The sequence below is a fragment of the Cucurbita maxima genome, unplaced genomic scaffold (genome assembly GCF_002738345.1).
Source record: "Cucurbita maxima cultivar Rimu unplaced genomic scaffold, Cmax_1.0 Cma_Scf00001, whole genome shotgun sequence".
Taxonomy (NCBI): domain Eukaryota; kingdom Viridiplantae; phylum Streptophyta; class Magnoliopsida; order Cucurbitales; family Cucurbitaceae; genus Cucurbita; species Cucurbita maxima.
Window position 1 is genome coordinate 6,337,086 of NW_019272017.1, and position 21,834 is coordinate 6,358,919.

The 21,834-nt window shown below is 34.8% G+C and overlaps 4 protein-coding genes across 12 annotated transcripts; all 4 read left to right on the forward strand.

Moving 5' to 3' along the window:
• Positions 1-1,206: 1,206 nt before the first annotated feature.
• Positions 1,207-4,480, forward strand: LOC111493641. The gene is made up of 7 exons (XM_023143415.1): positions 1,207-1,666; positions 2,055-2,163; positions 2,244-2,403; positions 2,832-2,980; positions 3,073-3,224; positions 3,829-3,943; positions 4,057-4,480. Exons 1-7 carry the CDS (start codon positions 1,242-1,244, stop codon positions 4,192-4,194), a joined length of 1,248 nt encoding a protein of 415 aa, XP_022999183.1. The 5' UTR covers positions 1,207-1,241; the 3' UTR covers positions 4,195-4,480.
• Positions 4,481-5,424: 944 nt separating this feature from the next.
• Positions 5,425-9,362, forward strand: LOC111493655. Of its 2 annotated transcripts, XM_023143439.1 has the most exons (8): positions 5,425-5,601; positions 5,922-6,402; positions 6,666-6,783; positions 6,907-7,028; positions 7,681-7,766; positions 8,148-8,257; positions 8,373-8,405; positions 8,690-9,362. In XM_023143439.1, the coding sequence occupies exons 1-8, from the start codon at positions 5,511-5,513 to the stop codon at positions 8,747-8,749; spliced, it is 1,101 nt and encodes a 366-aa protein (XP_022999207.1). In that variant the 5' UTR covers positions 5,425-5,510; the 3' UTR covers positions 8,750-9,362. The 2 variants fall into 2 exon arrangements, with proteins under 2 accessions (XP_022999207.1, XP_022999215.1); XM_023143447.1 differs by lacking the exons at positions 8,373-8,405; positions 8,690-9,362 and having other exon boundaries at positions 8,152-8,242.
• Positions 9,326-13,569, forward strand: LOC111493865 (nuclear transcription factor Y subunit B-1-like). Of its 3 annotated transcripts, none has more exons than XM_023143785.1 (7): positions 9,326-9,478; positions 9,638-9,870; positions 9,984-10,113; positions 10,488-10,493; positions 10,612-10,695; positions 10,823-10,864; positions 13,203-13,569. In XM_023143785.1, exons 2-7 carry the CDS (start codon positions 9,650-9,652, stop codon positions 13,242-13,244), a joined length of 525 nt encoding a protein of 174 aa, XP_022999553.1. In that variant the 5' UTR covers positions 9,326-9,478; positions 9,638-9,649; the 3' UTR covers positions 13,245-13,569. The 3 variants fall into 3 exon arrangements, with proteins under 3 accessions (XP_022999553.1, XP_022999544.1, XP_022999536.1); XM_023143768.1 differs by having other exon boundaries at positions 9,354-9,525; XM_023143776.1 differs by lacking the exon at positions 10,488-10,493 and having other exon boundaries at positions 9,344-9,525.
• A 5,826-nt stretch (positions 13,570-19,395) lies between these two features.
• On the forward strand, positions 19,396-21,450 carry LOC111493786 (probable RNA-binding protein ARP1). Of its 6 annotated transcripts, none has more exons than XM_023143682.1 (6): positions 19,396-19,674; positions 19,764-19,917; positions 20,032-20,158; positions 20,270-20,321; positions 20,434-20,665; positions 20,783-21,039. In XM_023143682.1, exons 1-6 carry the CDS (start codon positions 19,516-19,518, stop codon positions 20,818-20,820), a joined length of 762 nt encoding a protein of 253 aa, XP_022999450.1. In that variant the 5' UTR covers positions 19,396-19,515; the 3' UTR covers positions 20,821-21,039. The 6 variants fall into 6 exon arrangements, with proteins under 6 accessions (XP_022999450.1, XP_022999430.1, XP_022999423.1 ...); XM_023143662.1 differs by lacking the exon at positions 20,783-21,039 and adding an exon at positions 21,080-21,450 and having other exon boundaries at positions 19,405-19,674; XM_023143655.1 differs by lacking the exon at positions 20,783-21,039 and adding an exon at positions 21,103-21,450 and having other exon boundaries at positions 19,405-19,674.
• The last annotated feature ends 384 nt before the right edge of the window (positions 21,451-21,834 follow it).

Sequence of the window (21,834 nt, forward strand, 5' to 3'; positions counted from 1 at the left end):
TTTTTTTTTTTTTTTTTTTTTTTTATTATTATTATTATTATGCTAAGGTGAATAGTATTCTTCACTTATAAATCCATAATCTTCCACTAAATTAACCAATGTGGGACTTACTCCCAATAATCCTCAACAAGAAAGAGATAATGTTTTATGTTTTTCGTTAGTTATGTATTGAGTTATTATAAGTTCGTGATAGTATATGTACAGACTTTAGATTATGATACTTAAATTTTATTATTTTCTTTTTAACGAATTTGGATGTTTCGATTTTTTTATTTATTGTTTGTTAGTGGAAAACATTATTTAAAAATTTATATAGATTCATGGAGCATTAAATAATAATTTATAAAGACAAAATCATATCATAAATAATAATAATAAAAAAAGTTCTAATGATTGTTTGGCATTGACTAGATTGGAATCCTATATTATAAATTTAGAAAAATGTGAAGGTTATATATTAATGGTAAATCTATTATAAATAAATTACGATTGGCTAGAAATAAAATTTTAATATATTTTTTAATATTTTAAAATTAAGATCATACTAAAGAAAAATCTAAAAAGGGATGTTTTTAAAAAAAATTATTTTCAATTGAGTTGACAATAAATCGGCTACAAAAGGAATTAAAAAAAATAGTAATTCAATTCCTAAAATTGGTTTAACGTTTAAAATATGGTTTAAAAGAAAAAGAATTTTATATTACTTGTTTTCTTGTACGCAACTTGCTTTGGTAGCTGCCGACACAATAATATATATATATATATATAATATATATAATATAATGTCCACTATATATTAATTTTTTATTTTTAATGTTTTTGTGCTTTTATTAATGTTGGTTTATTTAGTGAAAGATTATAAGTTTTTAAATGAGGAATACTATCTTTATTGAAGTCTTTCGAGGAAGCCTAAAACATAGTCACGATAGCTTATGCTCAAAGTGAACAATATCATACCATTATAAAGAGTTATGTACAACTAACATGATATCAGAGTCATACCTTAAACTTAGTCATGTCATTGGTGTACAATGTGGATATATTTTAAACGGTTTAGTATTATATTATATTTTATATTTTATTGAAAAAGAAAATCCAGAGATGAAATGGGCCGCGAAGCTCAGAAACTTTTACCAAACGGCCCAGCCCGGGATTGAGAGAACAAAGCTTTGAAGGGTGGGGTTTCTTAAACAAATGTTAGAACTTTCCCTGTCGTCGTCACGGAAACATCGAACGAAGAGATGTGGCGCGCCATTGACGCCCATCTGAGGTCCGTACGCCTCCTTCCGAATCTCTTTGCTTATTCTTCGTCCTCGCCTCTGTTTTCCTCACGCAGTTCGTTTTTAGCTCGATCGAGTTCGACCTTTCTCTCGCCTGTACCGAAGCCTCACTCGATTACCCTCTCCAAAACCCTAGTGTTTTGTACTACCATTAACTGTTTATCGAGTGTTTCTTGTTCTGGCATTGGAATTCGACGCTTCGGTGCGTCGAGTTGCGGTGTGGTGGTGTTGGCAAGGTGCATTACCTCTTCGGTGCACACGTTGGAGTGGAATGTACCAGTTTCGTGTTCGGAGGTTGGAGAGGGAATTGGCGAGGGTGAAGCAGATGAAGTCGAGGAGGATTCTAGACCGTCTATTCCTGTCAGAGCTTATTTTATTTCCACTAGGTTGCAATTTCTTTCACTCTTTTGTTATTTTGGTGCTCGAGATGATCAATTGTGTTTGTTTTTTCATACAAAGAAAAGTAATTGAAATTTATCTTTACTGTGTTGCATTCCGGAAAGTGTTTGTGAATTTTGTTCCGAGAATTCTGTAATTCAATCGCAAGGTGGTGTCGTTTTGTTCTTCTTCTTTCCCTTCACCTCTTGCAGTTCTATATGACTATACTCATTTTTCATTATTTTTCAATGGTTCTGGAGTTTGTCTAGCGTGTAGCTTCAAAAAACTTTAAAAGGTAAACTAAGGATTTGCATGAAGTTTAAGTCCTCACAATGTGGGTTACAAACTTGTGTGTTTCTGATTTATTCTCCATTCCACATATTTTCTTTGATTCAGTGTGGATTTGAGAAGCTTGGTGGATCAAAATAAACGTAACTTTATCCCGCCATCATCACGTATGACGAATTATGTAGTCCTTAAGTTCGGGGATCTTTGTAATGTGAACGTAAGCTTGCTATCTAGTGGATCATCGTTCATGATTAGTTGAATGAGTACACTTTGAAGACCGTTCTTTTTTTGTTTCAGACTCTTGGCGCCAGCGTAAGCGGAAGTGACTTCTCTTACATGGTAGTTTTTCAGTATGGCTCCATTGTGCTGTTTAACATTCGTGAAGATGAGGTTGATGGGTATTTGAAAATTGTAGAGAAACATGCATCCGGATTGCTGCCTGAAATGAGAAAGGACGGTAAGAAATTCAAATGTATTTTTATACAAATTTGTTTCTACTGGAGTTATTATCATTGTTCTTATTGGTGACGGCTGTAGTGATATAAAACGCTAAGGATTCATTTATCTTTCCTTCATCGAACCATTTATAAGGAACAGCCTGTCTAAGTTGATTAGAATTGTAGGGTAGTTTCATAAAAATATCAATGAGAGGCACTTTGACTTGATGTAATATGCTATACACAATTTAAAAGTTTGTCAAAAGAATTATATATATCTTGAAAAGTAACACGTTGATTTATGTCCGCATCGACCAAAAGTAGTCCTGCTTTACTGCTCTCAGGTTCCTTTAAGTATGTCCCGTGCTATTTTGATAGTGTTTGTTACTTAAAAATACTTTTGTGTGGAAGTCTAGTGTCCTGAATTTGAAGCTGTTTGAGTTTGTAGAGTATGAGGTGAGAGAGAAGGCTGCCTTAAATACATGGATGGAAGGGGGACTGGACTACATAATGCTGCAGTACTTGAATATTGATGGCATACGTACCATAGGTAGTGTTCTTGGTCAGAGCATTGCTCTTGATTACTATGGACGACAGGTAGTTACCATATCTGACCAGACATTTTAATACCAATTAATGTTGATGATATTTGACATGATCCCACCATGCTCTTAACATTTTCTTCAAAGGTTGATGGGATGGTTGCTGAATTCACTGACATCAACCGTGAAATGGAAGCAACTGGGAAGTTCAAAATGAAGAGGAAGAAACTTTTCCAGTTGGTGGGGAAGGCAAATTCAAATCTTGCTGATGTCATTCTCAAGCTTGGGCTTTTTGAGAGGTAAGTTAGTTATTTCCTGATGTTTAATAGTTAGTTTGTTGTATGTATAGAATTATATTATGAAATCTGCACAAGAGACGATGTACTTTTAAATGATGGAGCAAGACGAAAAATAGCTGTTCAAGTGGTAATTTTGTGAGATCTCACATTGGTTGGGGAGAAGAACGAAATATTCTTTATAAGGGCGTGGAAATTTCTCCCTAGCAGACGCGTTTTAAAAACCTTGATAGGAAGCCCGAAAGGGAAAGCCTAGAAAGGACAATATCTGCTTGCAATAGGCTTGGACTGTTACAAATTTTGTGTTGTTTGTTTGCTTAGTTTGGCTCGTTTTAGTGCCCCTCTTGGCTTGTTATCTTGGACTTGTCATTTTATACAACTGTTGTTCTTTTCTACTTTCCACCATCTCAAAAGAAGAGGTTTCTGACATACTTTGCTAATACTTATTCCTTGGGTTATTTCTTGCGGATATTACACTGTTAAATCTTGAAAAACTGATGCTATTGTATTATCTGCGCATTTTTCAGTGAGCATACTGTTTCCCCTTTCGCTTATCCTGATTCCTGCATAGAATCTAAAGACATCTATTCGTTTTTGCGTTTTTCAGATCAGACATTGCGTGGAAGGATGCAAAATATGCTCAAATATGGGAATATCTTAGAGATGAGTTTGAGTTAACACAGAGGTTTGCTAGTCTGGATTTCAAATTGAAGTTTGTGGAGGTAGTACCATCTACTTGAGATGAAAATATACGTTCATCTTGTTTATGTATTCTTTGATAAGGATATAATTCATCCATCTTGAACTCCACTTTTTTTGTTTTTGTTTTTGTCAGCATAATATTCGCTTCCTACAGGAGATTCTGCAAAACAGGAAATCAGATTTTTTGGAATGGCTGATCATTGCACTGATAGGTGCAGAAATTTTACTCTCACTTTATGACATTATTCATAGATCAGCAGCTAATCTTTAGCACTGTTTGCTTCCTGATCGTTGGAGTTGGAACGGGGTTCGTACTTATATCGCGACTGCGATTTGTACAATGTGCATAGGTATGTATATTTGGATCATTCTGCTATACGACTCCGATAATTTTAACGAATTTTTGTTATCGGATTGCACTCTTAGGGTGCAGAGTGCTTATAGTTAAGAGTTCTACCATTCTTTGAAGAAATGGATCTCAGTTTTTTCTGTTTAGTTTCCTCCTACTGTTCAACATTCATTTGACTTGTAACAAAAGCTTAGAGTGCTTGTTTTTTCCTTTAACAGTGTTAGCAAGATGAACTTGGTTCACCAACTTAACCTGGTTCACCGACTTAACCAATCCAAAGTTTTAGATTAGATTGGTCAGAGTGTTCCAAACCAACTCAACTCATGTCGGCCCTATTTAATAATACTTGCTTGAATTGAAAAGGTTTACGATTGAATGATTAGCTTGAGTTCAAAATGTCTCAAACTGGTTAGGAAGGTTTACGATTGATTAATTTGAATAATTAGATTTACACTTTTTACTCTTAGATTTTTTATTAACTACTTACTTTTGATTTTGTTTTTAATTCCTATTAATTAATTGTCAAAATTAAATTAGTTTTTACTATTTTCTATCACTATTAAAATTAATTTGAAATTTTACATCCTAATTGTTTTAAATTAATGGAAGATAGAAGATGAATATTATAAAATATTGAAATCTAAGGTCAAATAAAAACTAAACATTTGAAAATTTAAGAATTAAATTGAAAAATGAAAACTAGTATAAAAGAACGTCAAAATGAGAATTTTTCCAAAAAAAAAAAAAGAAAAAGAAAATAAGTTGCCCAATTTATTTTATTTTAAAAAAAAGACTCATTTTCATATTTAAATTAACTTTTTTTTTTTTTTTTGAAGAGAGACAAATGGGCGATTGGCGGGGCGCCAAAAAAAAAAAAAAAAAAGAAAAAGAAAATAAGTTGCCCAATTTATTTTATTTTAAAAAAAAGACTCATTTTCATATTTAAATTAACTTTTTTTTTTTTTTTTGAAGAGAGACAAATGGGCGATTGGCGGGGCGCCAAAAAAAAAAAAAAAAAAGAAAAAGAAAATAAGTTGCCCAATTTATTTTATTTTAAAAAAAAGACTCATTTTCATATTTAAATTAACTTTTTTTTTTTTTTTTGAAGAGAGACAAATGGGCGATTGGCGGGGCGCCAAAAAAAAAAAAAAAAAAAAGAAAAAAGGAAAAAAAGAAAAGGTCGACGATTTGCGTTATTTAGTTTCCCTCGGTTCCTAGTGATCACATCGATCGAAGAAATGACAAGCTTCCGATTCTTGTTCAGCAATGGCGTCCTTTTGCAAGGCTCCGAAGCTCCTCCTGTCGCCACCTTCCTTGAAACTCATCCTGGTAACTCATATTTTGCTGCCTTTTGATTTGTGAGAAATGGTCGGCTGTATCTGTTAGGTGAAAGTCGAAATTAGTGTTTGGATTCTGAGGAAATTTTGCGTTTCCCCAATCCATTGTGTTTGTTGTCTGTAATAAGGAGAGCTATGGAGTCTAGGGAATCATCGGATAACCGTATGATATCTAACGTAATGATTTTTGACTCTTTGTTTTGGAGCGAAGTTACTTGGCTGAGCGATTTGATTATTTGAAAAACCGAGGGAGAGTCCTGTGTTAGGGATAGTTTTTCGCTGTTGTTGACTTGTTAATTTCAATTATTCCAGGCGCTTATACCACTACTCGGACCCATAACAATGCGTCGAGCATTCTGTTTTGGGATAGGCACATGAAAAGGCTGACTCAATCGGTAAAAATTCTATCAAATTCGACTCCACAACTCTTGTCTGAATCGAACAGAACAATCAATAAACTGGTAATACCGTCTCCGATTGATTCTATTCCTTGGGAACCAGCTATTCGAACGCTTGTCGATGATTCAATGAGAAAAGTGTTACCGATTGCACTAAATGAGAGAAATGGGGAAGAAGAATTGGCAGTTACAGTGCTTGTAAGCGTGAATTTGGAAAATTTGGGTGAAAGTGACGGTGTTGTGGATGTAGAAAGAGTTAAAGAGGCTGTTGGTGTGCACACGCATGTTGGTAATTATGTTCCTCGTGAATTTGGTGTCCCGGAAAATGGTGCAAATCTGGCCGTCGTGGGTCGAGGAAGGGATGCTGCTGCGGCAAAGTACTCGGATTGGGTTAGGTGAGAGTGCACAACTTTGATTGTTTGGATTGGACATAGTTCACTCTTACATTAGGAATAATGAAAGAGCAAGAAACAGTTCATATTTTGATTTGAACAGTTAGGAGGATCAAAACGAGTGGTTGGAATGAAGAGTAATTAGTTTCTCACCGGAACATGAATTATGAACAGTTTAAACTATGATTTTGGCTTTTTGTTTAAGAACTTTTTGGGTTATTCAATTCTATCTTTGTTGTTGTTTTGTTCTTTGTGAACTATATCAGGTGTAGGAAGTCTCTGGAAAAATTGAGGCCTCCTTCTGTGACTGAGCTTTTGTTGTCAAACGATGGTGATCAGATACTTGAAGGCTGCCTGACTAACTTTTTTGTTGTTTGCCGGAAGGTGATGCATCAATTTCTTTAAGCCAGTCTTTGAATAAGTTACTTTTGTTTGTAAATATTGACAGTATTTTCTTGTCCCCTGAAATTTTATGAGCATAAAGTGTTCTGTGGAAGTTTTTTACAGGCTAATAGTGAAGCTAAAGAAGCAAGCGTCCACGATTCTGCAAGTACACATTCCTTTGAACTGCAGACAGCTCCCATTAGCGACGGTGTTCTGACTGGAGTTATTCGTCAATTAGTTGTTGAGTATGTTCCTACCCGTTTCGAATCATCATATTATTGTTTCTTCTTTATTTTTTATTCACTCTCAGATTATAGGATGTAGTCTTTTTTTCCTGAAAGTGTGAGATATGAAGTCGGTTTCGATCTTGTTGATGTTATAAACATGAAATTATAGTTTAACTCAGACTTTTCAGTTTTAGTACGTGTACATTAGTCGAATGGGTTCGGTTGTCCACCAATTCGCAGTTTCAATATATTTAACCATCATTTTGGCTATAAAGAGCTTGACAAGGATTGTTTTATTCAAGAGATCGTTTTGTATGAATAGGCATCCAACGTTTTCTTGAAAAAGAACAAGAAACTTGTGCACTTGTATGTGTCAAGCACCAAGTAGGTGCTCTTTACAAAGGTTGGCCTTGCCCTACACCTTAGGTGAAAATCACCTAGGCATGCCTTTTAAATCAGTGGACAAGCTGTACTTCCAGGATTCTCTTAGTTAATTCAATTTGGAGATGAATTTAGTATGATATAGACAAACCAAGACATTGGAGATGAATTTTCAGAAACAAAAATTCGTGTAAAAGTAAAACAAGGGGTTACAATCATACAAAACATTAGCACTGCAGGAACTTCTTGTTTAGTTGTTTTCCAGATCTGAAGTGAACATGTTTTGTAGAGCTTGTTTAAGCATCGGCATTCCATTTCGAGAAGTTGCACCTACTTGGTCAAGTAATGAAATGTGGGAAGAAGCATTTGTTACAAGTAAGCTTGCTAGTTTTCCTTCTCTCATGGTTTACTTGCTTTTGCGCTTTTGGCTCTTTAAATAGTGTTTTTTTCCCTCTTAGCGACATGCCGAAGAGTAACGAGGAGGCTCATTAACTTGATTGATTATCATTAGCTGCCTCTTGTTTCGTTATAAAGTTTATTCACATCTTCATTCAGATATTCATAACTGTTTTTTTCTTCTTGTTACTGTTCTGGAGGTACATTTTTACAAGAAAGTGCATCCATTATTTCTCTTGCAATTCATCATCACCATTTCACGTTTCCTTTGAACTGTAGAAGCATCGATATCTTCGTAAAGTTTGAGAAGTTTTACTTCGTATACTTTTGGGAGTTTGAAGTCTTCTACATGTTTGGCAGATAGCTTGAGAGTCATGGAGCACGTGAATACTATTTGCATGCCTAACATATGGGACTTACTCGAGTCGAAAACATGGCGTGAGATATCATGGAACAAAAAGTCGTTTAAGGTTCATAAAAGTTTCAATGCTTTAAGAACAAAACAAACTTCCCTTTTCTATGGCTTTATGTATTATTGCTTCTGCGATTCTTGTCTGAATTCTTCTGTGAATCTGATTAATACAGGATGCTCCTGGAATGATCACAAGCACAATCCAGGTAAAACAATTGGCAGTTGCCTATTTGGGATGTTTGGCTTCTAATCCCGCTATTCAGTAGTGATTTTAAAATAGTTAAAATCATTTTTTTCAAGATTACTGTGAAGCATACATTATCGAGTTCGATCGTAAGCAAGGATTAAACCGATTTTAAATATTGAAAACATGGTTTGAAGTGATTTCCAACATAACAAAATCAACATTACACTAATTTGTGAGTCAAACACTGTCTGTAGAACTTTGGTGAACTAACCCAAACAATTTTTGTGATTGTATTTGGAGCAGAAAGAGATAATGAAGAAAGTTGTTGAGGAAGCATTCCCGATTGGTTACTACTACGTATAAAAGGTGCTATAAACAACAACTCTTTTTAGATCAAAATATGATGAATTGTATGCATTTTAGTTTAAATGTATGAAATGCTATGAGTTTAGTCATATGGTTGTAAATTGTAAATATAATTAGCAGCAAATTAAGAGGCATATGCAATGCATAAACTACTACATCCATTCATAGAGACCCAAATTTACTTGTATGCATGTTTGTTTCTAAACCCATTTTAATACCCAGTTTAGCAAAGCATCATAGTTTAGTTTATAAAAGTTATGGTTTAGCAAAGCCCTTAACATTTATTATTTAAAATTTAAAATTTTCCATTTTAATAAAAGTGTCTACTTTCTACTCAAAATCATTTAATTCATATTTTAAAAAACATGCAAAAATCCAAATTTGTGATTTTGTATGAATATTTATGAATTAAGTAAATAGGCAAGAGACCGAATAAACTGATCATACAATGTTTACGAACTAAAATGAAAATAATAATTAGGAAAAGAAAAGAAAAAGTAAAATAAAGAATTTCCAAAATTAGTTAAAAAAGGAAAGCAACGGGTGTCCATAAAAAAAGAAAGCTCCTTTGCCGTCTTTTCTGTGCGTCTCCTCTCTCCAGCGTCCGATCTTCGTTTTTTCTGATCAAAAAAAAAAAAAAAACGAGGAAATCCTCGAACAAAGTCTCCTTCCTCTGAGTGCAGCGCGCCAAATACAAAATTGTCCTCTTTCACTCATCTCTGTCAGGTACCATTCTCTCTCAATTCTCTTCCATGCCAGACTTAGGGTTACACGTATGCTTCTTCTTCTCTTCTTCTTCTTCTTCTTCTTCTTCTTCTTCTTCACATCTTCCCTTTTCACACTTGTTTTCTTTCGCTCTTGCTGTTTTGCTCTTCATTGATTCAGAATCTTGCTGATATGGCGGAGCCTCCCACCAGTCCGCCCGGTGGCAGTCACGAGAGCGGCGGCGAGCAGAGCCCCATCACTGGTGGTGCTCGCGAACAGGACCGATTTCTTCCGATCGCTAACATTAGTCGGATCATGAAGAAGGCCTTGCCTGCTAATGGCAAGATCGCTAAAGACGCTAAGGATACTGTCCAGGAATGCGTCTCCGAGTTCATTAGCTTCGTCACTAGCGAGTGCGTTTTTTTTTTTTTTTTTTTTTTTCTTTCTTTTAATCTGTTTTCGGATCGTGATTTCTGGTGTTTTAGTGTCGACTGGACTGTTTTGTTTTGTTTTGTTTTTTGTGTAGGGCGAGTGACAAGTGCCAGAAGGAAAAGAGGAAGACTATTAATGGCGATGATTTGCTTTGGGCAATGGCGACGTTGGGATTCGAGGAATATATTGATCCGCTTAAGTCGTACCTTACTAGGTACAGAGAGGTAAAATTGTTTCTAATTTTCAGCTTCTTTTTTTGTTTTATGTTTTCTTGCACCTCTCATTTAGACTTAATTGTACACGGACATCACTTATGCGGATTATTGTGGACGTTCATGACTATAGCAATTAGAGCTCTTCTCGCACTTTCGATTACTTTTAGTGATTGAGATTTGAGAGTGCTTCAACTGGTGGACGAGTGCTTAAAACTTTTCGCTGTTGATCAGTAAATGCTTGTATCCTGACGTTTTGAATGAATTTGGTCTGTTACGTTCTTTGTGCGGGTATATAATTTGTTTGACCTCATCACTATGATGTGCTCACATTTGTTTTCTTTTTTCCTTCACTTTTTTTGGTGGGGGCAATGGTGTTGCTTCAGTTGGAGGTAATTGAAACCTGCTCTTAAACCTTGTATTATAGTGTTTATTGTATCCCCCTAATCTGAGCTTTCTTTGAGAGAAAAGTATGGCTAAGCATTTCTGGTTAAATGCAAACTTTTCCAGTGTGATGCTAAAGGATCTTCTAGGGGCGGTGACGAATCTGCTAAAAGAGATGCAGTTGGGGCCATGCCTGGTCAAAATTCCCAGGTTTAGTTACTTTTCGTAGAATCTTTGTTTACAGAAATTCTTTTTATCATCATGGACACATGAATTGATTTTTTTTTCCCCCTTTATATGTAATCAGACCTTGATTTTGGTTGAACTATATGTGCAGCAATACATGCAGTCGGGAGCGTTGACTTACATTAACACCCAAGTAATAATCTCTCTTCTCTCAACTTGTCAACATGCTGTTCAGGAACGCCCTCTTTTTCATTGCTAATAATTGGGTTGAAATTTGTAGCTGTTATACACTTGTTATTACCAGCATTGTCTTTAATTGTTGAATGTTGCTTAGAAGATGGACCCATTATTCTTTTTCCCTTAAAAATATATATCCTACCTGTTTTTTTATTTTTTTATTTTTTTATTTTTATAATTATTATAACATTTGCTTGTCATATGAAGTTAGCTTGTCTCGTAGGATTTCATCCTAGGTGGTAGGTGGCCAACATATGGAGATTGAATCCATTCCCCAAAGTCTATTTTGTTTTTTCCACATGCTCAATGTCACCAAGCCAACCATTGGTAGATGATATATTATTAAAGAAAAGAACTTTATTATTCTACCTTTCAAACATCCCATAGTCAAGAAAAAAATTATACACAATTTTTTTCCTTGGAGGAATTTTTAGACATTTAAATTTTCCCTACAGTATCATTGTTCAGAAAAGAAGACTTCATGATCTCAAAAAAGGAAAAAAAAAAAGAAAGAAAGAAATCTGTATGAAGATACTTTTCATTTGGAACAATGTCCTACATCTAGTTTGAGATTATTTGAGATCTTGGGAACGCTGAGCTTGAAATTCCACTATTTATAACGATGTAAATATCTATATAACACTTCTTTTTTCCCTTGAATTTTCTATAGCTGTTCCTTGCCTGCTTGATCTAAATGCTTCACAATTGAGGAAGTTTTAATTGAAGAATGGGACAGTATTCTATCTAACATTTCTTGAATGTGATAGTTATTGGCTTGTCATTTTTTGAAATAATGCCTAATACTACTTTTTATTGGCCTTTCATTGTTCTGCTTTCTTAGTTTTCTAGGAGGAAAAGAAAATGAATTGCATTAGTTTTGTTGCTACTTGTCATAATAGGTTTTTGTGTGAGAAGCATGTTTACCTCTTACGTTGATTCACTGCACTCTTTAGAACAGGAAGTAGTATGAATTGTACTATTTTCGCTATTTGTCCTAGTATAGGAAGATATGCCTGTTTACCTGTCACATAGATTTCTAGTTGCAATGAAATATCTATGCAAGATGTTCTTCCCTGTAGTTGGTCATATCATAATTTCTTCTTTATGCAAGGATATTAAATCTTTTAATAAGGCCATGAAGATTTTTGAGTTAGGGCGGTTGTGTAACTTTGTTTTCATAATTGTGGTTAAATGTTTAGTTTTGGTTAAATTGGCGTTAATGTTTTTTTAAAAAAAAAATATATATATTTTGCTATACAATATGACTTCCAATTTAGCAAAATGAAAAAATATATATATATATATATATATATATATATATATATATATATATATGGGTTACAAAAGTTGGAAGGATTTAATCCCTAAATTCATTCCAAATATATTAATAGAACTATCAAAAGAGCTCTAATTATAACTAATTCCACCAACCACTAGTAATCACAAATCGTTGAATGTTGCAAGACTTAAATATGGACCTCTACAAGGAGAATAAATTATTAGGAGCAGCTACCACGCTGAGGTTGTTACTCACATGAACATCAATTTTTGATTTGATGTCTCATTGATGCAGTGATTATTAATTATGATAACATAATCTGCCTTTACTAACTTTGAGCTTGGTTGTTTGAAGAACCAGGTGTCCTAAAGGTTATTGAGTACAAATCTTCATGGCGGCATATATGAACGAATGTCTTACGATCTCCTTGTTTTTTTTTTTAATACTAAAAATTGTGCGGTCTGCACAGTAACCCCTTATTAAAATTGGTGGAAATCTGTAGATCGTCAGTATTGAAATGGGTTAGAATGAAAAGAAGTGTTGAAACATGAAATTTTAGTGGGATTTTTATTTTTAGCATTTTATGCTCATTTAAACTTTCGACAAGATCTTTAAATTGAGTAACAAGTAGTTGATCGTCAATTTTCTCTTTTATTTGATTGAGATTTAAGCCCTTCCCAACTATCTACTGTGGATCAAAAAGTTGCCTTTACACCGGTAGTTTTGGATTACGAAATGTGTTTTGCTGGTTTTGAATTCTTAATGCAGTCTGAGGTGTCTACGTGAGGGTAACTCAAATGTTAATTTTAATTTGGCTGTTTGATTCTTTTGCTTATTGGTACATTATAGTTGAGCAAATGGTTGTTTGTTTCCTCTATTGCAAATGCACAGCATTGATATCCATCTACCTATATCTATATATATGTCTCTAAAAAAATTGTTTTATTGAGGTTAGTTGTCTGATAAATGTTTTGGCTGACTCTATTATTATTTTCCGGCACCCTATGTTTTGCAGGGACAGCATTTGATCATTCCTTCAATGCAGAATAATGAATAGGAGTCACCTGCATCCCACTTGGATTGCCTGAAATCTGAGGCTGGTAGAAGCGTTCAACGCCTATATAGCATCTTTACAATCGATTTGGCTAATTTATTATGATATGAGATGATATTGTAATCTATATTTTTGTGGTTTCTGTGTTGGTTCTGATTTGATTTTGGTTTGGGCTTTAAGGTGGGCTTCGATTTTATTGATGCTCTCGTCAGCTAAAGTTGTAAAATTAGGGACCTTCAATTTAGTATAGTTGCTTCAGTAATTTGAAAACTGGAAATCTTATTCTCTTTCCAACATCTGTTGCTTTTGCTTTAATGACACTGGTTTCGAATGACTAAGAAAGTGCTACATGTATCCTCTCCTTCCCTTTTACCATGAATTTGTCTTCTCTCTCTCTCTCTCTCTCTCTACATACAAATCTGTTGGCTGATATTTCATAATGCATATATATTCTGTTGGCTAATATTTCATCCGAATGCTTGACTGGAATCTGACTGTAGGTCAACTGCAAGTTTCTTTGACTTGGAGGGACAGATGGGGCGCTGTTGGTGGACACTGCAATCTTCTTAGCAAGCATCTTGCTCGGGTCCCCCAATCCCAACCCAACAAATATTGAGGGAAGGAAAGCAAACCAATCAAAGCAGCTCAGCGATTCTCCATCCTTAAAACAACTTTGGTAAGATCATATCATGCTTCACTTCCTCTTAACTAAAAGATCTGTGATTTGATTCTCAAGGCAATCAATATATATATGAACTAGCATGTTTTATTCAGGTTCTGAATAAGAGATTTTGGCCGAAGAGACTGTCAATTCAAAATAAAATAGTAGCTTATATATTGGATTTGAAATAGTATATGTAGGTTACCATTACCATTAGGGTTTACTTCAGTCAGTGAACCATTAAGAAAATTGAGGCATTTGATAAATGAAGGTGCATGATGTTTTAACTTATCTGGAAGTGGAAGCATGGTTAGTTATTATTATCTGTAGTACTGTGCAAGAAGAAGCAGGAGCACGTGGTGGACATAAATCACCAGGCTAGAAGTCACATGACTAGCACGTGATCTGAGATCACAGTCAGAGAAACATTATAGTGGTACCCTTCTCTCTTTCTCTCTTTTTTTTCTCTCTTTAAATGTGTTTCCATTCCATTAAAACCAGTGAAGATCTCCTATCTGTCAGTCCACTTAGGTCAAGCCAATTGGGGCAATGCTTTCCACAGACCCCCCACTTGGTTGGGTGTTTGGTACGGACTCATGAATCCCACAGCTGTGTTTCAAGTAATCCTTTCTTCTTCCTCTCCCCAAATTAACACTTTATCCCTCTTTGATTTGATTTCTTCTAACTTTCTTTTTTCTTTTTTTTTTCTTTTTTTTTTTCTTCTCTCTCACAAGTATTTTTTTCTTGCCTATTCTTTTTATTATCATCTATGGTTTATCATCAATGCCCAACTAACCCAATAATTAAGGATTTTTTGTATTTATGTTGTACTTTTTAGAACTTAATAGGCAACTTTTTTTTTTTTTTTGAAGTATTTAGTAGAGTATGGTAATGGTGATATAACACCTCTTTAATGAAATAGGATCAGTAGAACATAAATTGCATTCGCATTAATAGGTGGTTAGATAAAATTGCATCTTCGTCAATTTAGAAAATGATCCTTCATCTCGTGTTCCAATCATTAAATTACCAAAATTTTCCTTTTGAAAAGGTGATTTCATAGGTTGAAAGCTATTGTAGTTTTAAGAATAGTTAGAATAGTCTTAAAGTTGATTCGAGCTTTACAATATTTTATTTCTTTTTCCTAGGTATCAACTTACTTTCTTTATGTTTCAACCTCATTATAAAAGAAATTTTATCTATCCTTTCATATCCTAAAGGTAATTTGGCAAGCCAGGTTTTAAGTAGTTGATTTGATTGAATGAGAAAAGGCTATTGGGTAAATATTTGATTTTTTATTTTTATTTTTATTTTTATTTTATTTTTTATAGAATCAACTCGGAAAATCAGGTGAATTTTGTCCCATCTTTTATTAGTCGGTGTGTGTGAGCTTTGCTCTACTAGCTCTATACTGCCATCAACTCCATTATTGGTAATGTGATAAATTTCATCGTTTTAAATATATTCTATGGCAAGATTAAGGCGTAGGCTCGATTTTCTCATAGCTACAACCTCACTTGCATGTACAAATCATATTGTTCATAAAACTTAGCATCAAACTTTATGAATCAAAGTACCTAAAGCTTCTTAACATTTCTAATCTATGACATACACTTGTCGTTTTTAATATTTTTATTAATGAAAATAAATAAATAAATTATACTTTTTTTATCCTCAAGTTTTAGATTTGGTTGCATTTATTTTCGTATCTCATTTGAGATTATCGCTGTTTTGGTTTTATCATTCTCACTTTTAGTTGTTAATCTTTTATGTAGGACTCACTAGGTATAATATATTTTTCAAATACTTTTATGTGTATACATGTTTTAAAAAAAAAAATAAAGAAACTAGGTAGAAAAAGTATTAATTATTATTTTCTTATAATTAAAAATTGAAAAAAAAATTAAAGTTGTATTTTGTTATGATATTCTTGGCCAAAGACAACCAATCTTAAAATCATTCAAATAAAGCATTTAAAGTAGAAAGGGTTGGTGTTTGGTAGTGAGCAAATACCAGAGAGAGAGAGAGAGAGAGAGAGAGAGAGAGAGAGAGAGAGAGAGAGAGAGAGAGAGAGAGAGAGAGAGAGAGAGAGAGAGAGAGAGAGAGAGAGAGAGAGAGAGAGAGAGAGAGAGAGAGAGAGAGAGAGAGAGAGAGAGAGAGAGAGAGAGAGAGAGAGAGAGAGAGAGAGAGAGAGAGAGAGAGAGAGAGAGAGAGAGAGAGAGAGAGAGAGAGAGAGAGAGAGAGAGAGAGAGAGAGAGAGAGAGAGAGAGAGAGAGAGAGAGAGAGAGAGAGAGAGAGAGAGAGAGAGAGAGAGAGAGAGAGAGAGAGAGAGAGAGAGAGAGAGAGAGAGAGAGAGAGAGAGAGAGAGAGAGAGAGAGAGAGAGAGAGAGAGAGAGAGAGAGAGAGAGAGAGAGAGAGAGAGAGAGAGAGAGAGAGAGAGAGAGAGAGAGAGAGAGAGAGAGAGAGAGAGAGAGAGAGAGAGAGAGAGAGAGAGAGAGAGAGAGAGAGAGAGAGAGAGAGAGAGAGAGAGAGAGAGAGAGAGAGAGAGAGAGAGAGAGAGAGAGAGAGAGAGAGAGAGAGAGAGAGAGAGAGAGAGAGAGAGAGAGAGAGAGAGAGAGAGAGAGAGAGAGAGAGAGAGAGAGAGAGAGAGAGAGAGAGAGAGAGAGAGAGAGAGAGAGAGAGAGAGAGAGAGAGAGAGAGAGAGAGAGAGAGAGAGAGAGAGAGAGAGAGAGAGAGAGAGAGAGAGAGAGAGAGAGAGAGAGAGAGAGAGAGAGAGAGAGAGAGAGAGAGAGAGAGAGAGAGAGAGAGAATTGTTATAAAACTGAAGATCCAGCTCGGAGAGGAACGTCACCCCTTGCTGAGGGCTCTGCCCAGACATTTTTTAATATTACTCTGTGCTTTTTTTCTAATAAAAAAATAATATGTAATAAATTTTAAGCCCCTTTTATAACTGTTATCTCAAATTATAAAATTAATAAAAATAAAATTATGCATCAAATGTTTTTTGAAGTCTTATGACCATTTTAATTCCTCGGTTTTTTAAAATGTCTATTTTGTCAAAACACTTTCAAATATATTAGCTAATTATTGAGCCATGGATATTATTTTGACATTAATTCCCTCACGAAATAAAATAGAAAAATTGGAAAAAAGAATTAAATTTATAAAGAAAATAATAATTTAAAAATCTACAAATAACAGAAATAGAGAACGTGTAGTGCACTGGCAATGGCTGGGGTCTGATGCATGGGATCGCGTAGGCTCGTTTTTTCTTTTTCTTTTTCTTTTTTAATGGTCAAAAATCAAAAAGTACCTTAAACAAATAAAAAGAAAAAGAAAAAGAAAAAGAAAAGGAAGGATGAATTTACGAAAATACCCGTCCTGCTCTCTTACAGCTGGCCACGTTGTCCTATGCTCCCTCCTAGTTCTACAGAGAGAGAAAGCTGACTGTGTATGTCACGTGGCATTGGTCACGTGCGTTGTTATAATTGAAGGAACGAATGAATGAGTACAAGACATCCACGCGAGGCTGCCCGTATCTTTGTAGGGAGTGCCCATTTTGCTTCTCTCACTCTCTCTTCCTTTTATTTACTTATTTATTTATTTTATCATTTTATAAGTTTATTGGTTAAATTCTATTCGCCAAATTATATATAAATTTTTTATTTTGTGTCAAATTTATCAAAAATTAACCAGAAAAAAAAAAAAAAAAAAAAAAGTCGTAGAAATTGGCTGTCGTCCACCTTCCAATGTGCCTTCATTTGCTCCACCAAATTTTTAAGAGATTATAACTTGTTTTTGTATTTTGTATATATATATTTGTAATTATTGTTGAATTATGTTGATTTTAATATGTAATTTTAATTCTATTTAAACTAAATATATTAAAAAATAAATGTGTTTAGCCTCCAGCTCGTTAATTTTGTTTTTATTCAAATTTAAGGCTACGAGTGAATGTTTTTAAAGGGTGGAATTCAAGAGCGGTTATAAAACTTTATTGTTGTCATTTTGACTGTATTTTAGTTTATAATTTCATCTTTTTTATAAATTAATTTATTATTTAAAATATTTATCAAAATTTGAAATAATAATAAAGGTTGGAATTTATAGGCTTTTTTCAACAAAGTTGTTAAAAACCAAACCTTTTTCATCGTAAAATCAAAATTTCCTAATTTTAAGCCCAACAAATATTAATTTCCATAATATAACCATTTTTGGTTTTTTATATATGTAAACAGCTCTGTCATTGTTTTTATCCAAAATCCTATCAATTTAATAATATGCTTTTATTCTATAATTCATAAAAATAATAATTAAAAAAACACATAAATACAGCTTTTTAAACATTTATATTATAAAAATTATAAGATTAAGTTTCACTAGACAAAATAAATAATTATATATATATATACACTAAGGATCTAGTATAAATAAAAATTTAAGAATAAATTAGCAATTTAATCACTAATATTAAATATTAATAAACAACGATCATTGAAAAAAACAAGATTTAAATAATTTAAATGAGGCAAAATTTAGAATTTTGCCGAAATGCTTAATGAATTAGCAATCGAAGGAGTTGATAAAGACTCGTGGAGGTGGAGATGGTGGTTATGAAACACGCACCGAGTTGTTAAAAGGCTGAACTTTTATAAGACTAAGACAGCCAATTCAAGTGCGAGTGGAGAAAAGTTGAATGGTTAAGTGCGTGGGATTGATTCCCTTTACAACATATCATAACGTCCATTAGAAACGGTCATGCTAGCACATTGTTACCCGTATACTTAGCTTAAATAATTTGTATTAATCTCTTTAATAAAATAATGTAAATCTTACCGTTAAAATAATAACACACTATTTTTTAAACAAAATTATATACTTCTTCCTCGTTGTATTCTTTGTTACCCTTGATTAATTAATTGTTTATGTATATATATATATATATATGAATACATTTAGACCCCTTGTTTAGGTTTCACACTCTTATAGAAATGTTTCGCTCCTCTGAAACCAACCAGTTCACTAGCACACCGCTCGGTGTCTAATTTACAAACCATTATAACTCAACGTTCAGCTATAATTAAATTACCTAATTAACTTAAACTGTTGTCACAAACCAATGCATGTCATTTTAAGATGTTTTGTGCTCCTTCGTATGTATGGTAATAAAATTTCAAAGAGGTTACCTAATATATATTACTTTACACTAAAACATACTTAATTTTAGAGTTTTTATGATCATGTCACAAAAGATGAAGGTTCGACTCATACATTCATGATCACTCTCGTTCAGATACTGTACTGATTGGACATCTACTTTACTCAGACATCACAATATGTTTTTTTCCTTTTGGATAAAAAAAGAAAAAAAAAAGAAAAAAAAAGAAATGGTTGTGTGGGTTGACGTTGATGAGATAGATAGATGGGCATAGCCAGGGTTGGGCAATTGCCTATCTGTCAGCCTCTCTGTCTCTCTGTCTTCTTCCATTTCTTTATTTCCATACCACTCTGTTCTTCTCCCTTCTCCCTTCTCCCTTCTTATATAACCTTCTTCTTCTCTTCCCCACCACCATTTTCTCCCTCCTTCGCTTAATCACCACGCATTCTTCAGCCATGTTTGGGGATACCACTTTGACCAAGGTGTTCGTTGGGGGCTTGGCTTGGGAGACTCCCAAGGAAGCCATGAGAGATCACTTCGAGAAGTTCGGTGACATTCTCGAGGCGGTTATCATCACCGATAAACTCACCGGCAGATCCAAGGGCTACGGATTCGTAAGTCTGAAGGATTGATTTTTGGCTTCATTGATGATTCTCGAGTTTGTTTTTGATGTTTTTCATGTTTTTGATGTTTTCGATTTTAGGTCACGTTCAAGGACGCAGAATCGGCGAAGAAGGCTTGTGAGGATTCGGCTCCGATCATCAATGGCCGTCGAGCCAACTGTAATCTGGCTTCCCTTGGCGCTCGGAGATCCTCAAGGTCGGCTTCGGCTACTCCTCCGCAAGGTCCTCAACCAGGTTAACACTCTCTTCTCCTCTTCTCTCGAAGAAACTGGTCAATTCAGTATTTGTGTATGGCATTTTCGTAATTATGTTGAGGAGGATCTGAATATGGTTTGTGATTCCTTGAAGGATCGAACGGTGGTGCGCCGAGGACGACGTCAGCGGCTGCGGGAAACCACGTGCAGTGGTACTACCCAGCGGGGACTCATCCGACGGCGTTTCATCATCAGCCTCATCAGGCCGTCCCTTTCTATGGGTATACCTCAACATCCTATACACTCTTCCGTACTTTATCATTGCCCAGGGATTCTTTAGTATTATTTTTGGTATTTTCTTGTAAATCAACGTAAATTTCGTTTTCTTACAGATACTCCCCGAGCCCCACCACCTACATCGCCACCGATATCAGTTACAACCATGTCAGTTATTTATTTATTTAAATTAATAAATCAATTATTTCTTAAATATTTTTAAATTTATTAGACATTAAATAATGATTTTTTTTTTTTTTAATTTTTTGGTGATGAACAGCAGAAGGTGGGGTATATGAACGGCGGGCCTTACGCGCAGATATATCCGGGGCAGGCCATGGTAGGGGCGAACACCTTGATGCCGATGTACCCGGTGTATCATTACCATCAATCACAGGCGATGGGGATGCCGGCACACATATTCCCGCCAAGTCCGACGGCGGCTGGGCCATTTGCGGCGGTTCCACCCACTTCCATTATGTCCAAACCGGCATCCGTTGGCCCCAACCCAGGTCCGTTTTCTCTTCAATTTCTGTGTTGAGTTATTGCGTTTTGTTGGGATGATGGAGATGAATAGAATTACTGCTGCTGTCCTTGGCCCATTGTTTTGCCTTTTGCATGATGTCCAGAAGAACACGGATTTTGGTCAATGGTCAAACGTTATTAACAAGAAAAGAAAAAGAAAAAGAAAACAGATCCTCCTCCTCCTCCTCCTCCTCCTCCTCCACGTGAAAGGGTAGTTTTAGTAAAAGGGTCTGTCCACCCCCTCTGTCAACTTGCTTTCCTCGGACCCACGTGCAATTATCAAATTAACTCAAGTTAACTAATTAATGGGTTGATCATGAATTTGCTAAATAAGAAATACAGTACTCATGCTCAAAATAGACAATATAGCATCATCATTATACTGATATTACAAACAACAGTTTGCTTGGTTGTGGAATAATAGGAAGAGTTGGAGGAGGTTGCGGGGAATGACGATGATGGTGGTGGTGGTAAAAGAGGAGCAGAGGAAGAATCAAGTATAAACAAAAGGGGGAAGCAGGCAGGCAGGCAGAGGCTAAGGAGGGACATTTTTATTTATTTATTTTAAAAATCTGAACATCTCATTCTCTTCAGTACATGGCAGACAAAAGGGAAAAGAAAAAAATAAGAGAGTAGACAAGGTGACGCTGGGTGGGTGGGGGTGGGCTGCTCAGAACTACATTATTTTTAGGCCGATCTGTTGTAGCCCTTTCTTTCTTTCTTTCGTTCGTTCTTTCTTTCTTTCTTTAATTTCAACTCATTTTTGTTGCCATTATCTCTCCCCCAAACCCATCTCTCTTAGTCTTATAAGCTCCAATCTTCCGTAAGCTTTCAACTACACATTGAAATAACTCTTCACTTACTTTTAGGATAAAAGGCTTGCACGTGGAAACCATGAATTATAAGATTATGTGTCAATTTTTGAGCTTGTGGTGCGGTGTTTGTGCTCAAATTTTTATATGATTTTCATTTGTTCAGTTTTCTAAGGTTATGCTTCCCATTTAATGGTAATGTCGGTGGAAATTGATTGATTAATTATGGTATAGACTTAATTAAATTATAAAGTTTGTAGGAAAAGTGTGGTGCAAGTGCCCAATGTCACTATTACAAAATAATTTATATTTATTGTACAAAGGACTAACGCAAAGTACCAAAT